The 2,500-nt window shown below is 41.0% G+C and overlaps 1 protein-coding gene across 1 annotated transcript in view; it reads right to left on the bottom strand.

The window, feature by feature from the left end:
- LOC134188471 (myotubularin-related protein 13-like) overlaps window positions 1-2,500 on the bottom strand; it is a 26,634-nt gene that overhangs the window by 1,084 nt on the left and 23,050 nt on the right. Inside the window, exons 29-35 of the mRNA XM_062656634.1 lie at window positions 1,986-2,372; window positions 1,845-1,928; window positions 1,158-1,281; window positions 966-1,108; window positions 739-897; window positions 518-611; window positions 409-452 (exon numbers count right to left, since the gene is read on the bottom strand). Of these exons, the coding sequence (XP_062512618.1) occupies window positions 409-452; window positions 518-611; window positions 739-897; window positions 966-1,108; window positions 1,158-1,281; window positions 1,845-1,928; window positions 1,986-2,372 (1,035 nt within the window). The remainder of the gene's footprint in view (window positions 1-408; window positions 453-517; window positions 612-738; window positions 898-965; window positions 1,109-1,157; window positions 1,282-1,844; window positions 1,929-1,985; window positions 2,373-2,500) is intronic.

Raw genomic sequence — 2,500 nt, 5'->3', positions numbered from 1 at the left:
TGACTTTTGTTGCTATGTAACTTTTGATATTTGTATATATCCAGGCCCCAAGTTTCAGAGACAAGAGATATGGGTGCAGAAAGTCTTTTTAGTTATTGTTGCAATATCTAATGTGCTATGCTGTCCATCACACTAAAGCATTCACTATGGCCACAGTTTAGGTCCCATATCCACAGCAATTATTAAAAACACCCGAAACAGTTATCGAAACGTTTAGAAAATTATGCCAGGTCCCCTCTGAGGATCAACCCTAAGTTCTACAAACTAATAGCTACACGCTAACAATCCACCATGGCCACCTAAAGAGTGATCTAACTAACAAAGCAGCTTTCCTGTGGGTATTAGCCACAATATCTTAACAGTCTACACATCGAAAAATTTCCTAATACTCACCATTCCTCAACTTACCTCAAAGCAGTAGCCATCTCCTCCATCCACCTGAGGAGCTCCAGCTGCATGGCAACATACAACCATTATAGTCTCATTTTCCAGATAGCTGTAATTAAACTAAACGCACCTGTGACAGATTCAAGTTCGAGGACTTCACTGCACTCTGCAACAGGTATTGTTCCTCGACACTGCGATTCACGCAAAGCCTCATAATACTTTAGCTGTGGAGACACAAACATAATGAGAAATAATTCATATATCTACAGAAAAGCTAATTCAAATAAAAAACGACTGCAAACATTATAAAACAAACAGAATAGCAAACATGATATTTATAGCTGTATTCACCTCTCCTAGTTCAATGTCTAAGACACACCACCAGTATTTCCACTTTTTTCGTAAGTCAGCCTTCTTGTACAAAAACCCTTCATGTTGATGGCTTGAATAACCTTTTTTGTTGCTATAGAACACACTTTGTGACCCCAACCGAGCTCTTGCTTCAGGATCCTTCCAATCAATAATGACATTGACATGATTTAGCCTAAAACTGGAAAAACACACTGTGACAACATTACCATGTCGGAGAAATCATCAGCAGCATTAGTAGCCACTGCATCGCCCTCTGGAATGTCGAAGCTGACAAATTCATGGCAATCTTTGGGTACAAGAGGGCGACATTTCTCATGACAATTATATCCACAATCGGCACAGCGAAAGCCTTCAGACATACACATTTACACAAACCAAAAAAAGGAGAACACAGTCACCTTGATGGACAACACCCCACAAGATTTGCCTGCAGTAATTGCAGTATGTTGGTGTCACGTAAGTGTGGACATTGAAGCGATGAGGATGTGAAAACTTGTTCTCTGCGTTTCCTCCCAATTTACCCTGAATGACAACAATGAATACAAAAAAGCATTACTACAACTTTGTGTCTTTTTTAATCTATTCATAAACTGCTCGCCTTGTCTGTCTGTTTGTCTGTCATCTGTTCGTCTGTCTGTCTATAATCTGTCTGTTCGTCTGTCTGTCTCTGTCTGTCTGTCTGCCTGTCTGTCTGTGTAACTGCTTGTCTTTCTGTCTTGTCTGTCTGTCTGTCTGTCTTGTCTGTCTGTCTGTCTGTCCATCTCATTTATTGAAACACAAACTCTACATTACATTTCTAACACTAAATACAAGAAATCTACTGAGTTCAGCTTTAGTTTAATGCAAACTACTTTGGTAGTCTCTATTGTGTATGTTCTTATCTTCTGTCTGTCTGTCAGTCTGTCTGTTCGTCTGTCTGTCCGTCCATCTGTCTGTCCGTCCATCTGTCTGTCCGTCCATCTGTCTGTCCGTCCATCTGTCTGTCCATCTGTCTTCCTGTCTGCATGCCTGCCTCTCTGTCCACAATTGCATTTGCACAGTGTGCTTCATCATTTAGTAATTTGCCTGCAAACAACTCTGCATACTTTCAACAAAACTTCAATAGACGTTCGCTTATGAGCCGTTAGCCCATGAGTGACCAGACGACGAGGAGATTGCTGTGTTGGTATCTAGAAATAACAACCCTCGTTACGGTGTATCAATAAAACAATTACTCAAACCCTCACCAGTATTTCTTCCACTGGAATTTTCAAATCATTCCAAACTTCACGCCATAAAGGCCAGCTTTGCTGTAATGCACTTGCCAACCTCACACAACGCTTGAATAACATCGAAAACTCATCAAGTAAAACCAGACTTGAGTCTCCATAAATGCCACCCAATGCACTCGACTTGCATAAGGCTATAGACTTCGACACTGAGCTCTTAGTGCTGAGGAAGCTGCCCTGGTGGGGACGAGGTGAGACAGGAGAATATGGTGGCCGAATGTTCATCTTTCCTCGAGTGTTCTTTGCGGTTGTTTCATATGAGGCAATTGGTGAGTGAATGTCAGCTCGAGTGAAGTATGACCAAACTTGCAGATTGGAAATATTGCCATAAGGGCGAAGAACGGGCTATGCAAATAACATAGACAAATTGTACACAGACAAAATGCAAAAATGTGTTAGAAATTAAGAAATTTAGTGTAAACACAGTTGATATATGGACTGTACAACTAACATACAGCTGGTGGGTACAGCAG

Source organism: Corticium candelabrum, chromosome 13 (assembly GCF_963422355.1).
Source record: "Corticium candelabrum chromosome 13, ooCorCand1.1, whole genome shotgun sequence".
NCBI classification, from domain to species: Eukaryota; Metazoa; Porifera; class Homoscleromorpha; order Homosclerophorida; family Plakinidae; genus Corticium; species Corticium candelabrum.
The sequence above is the reverse complement of the archived record's forward strand: the minus strand, read 5'-3'. Positions and strand labels throughout refer to the sequence as shown.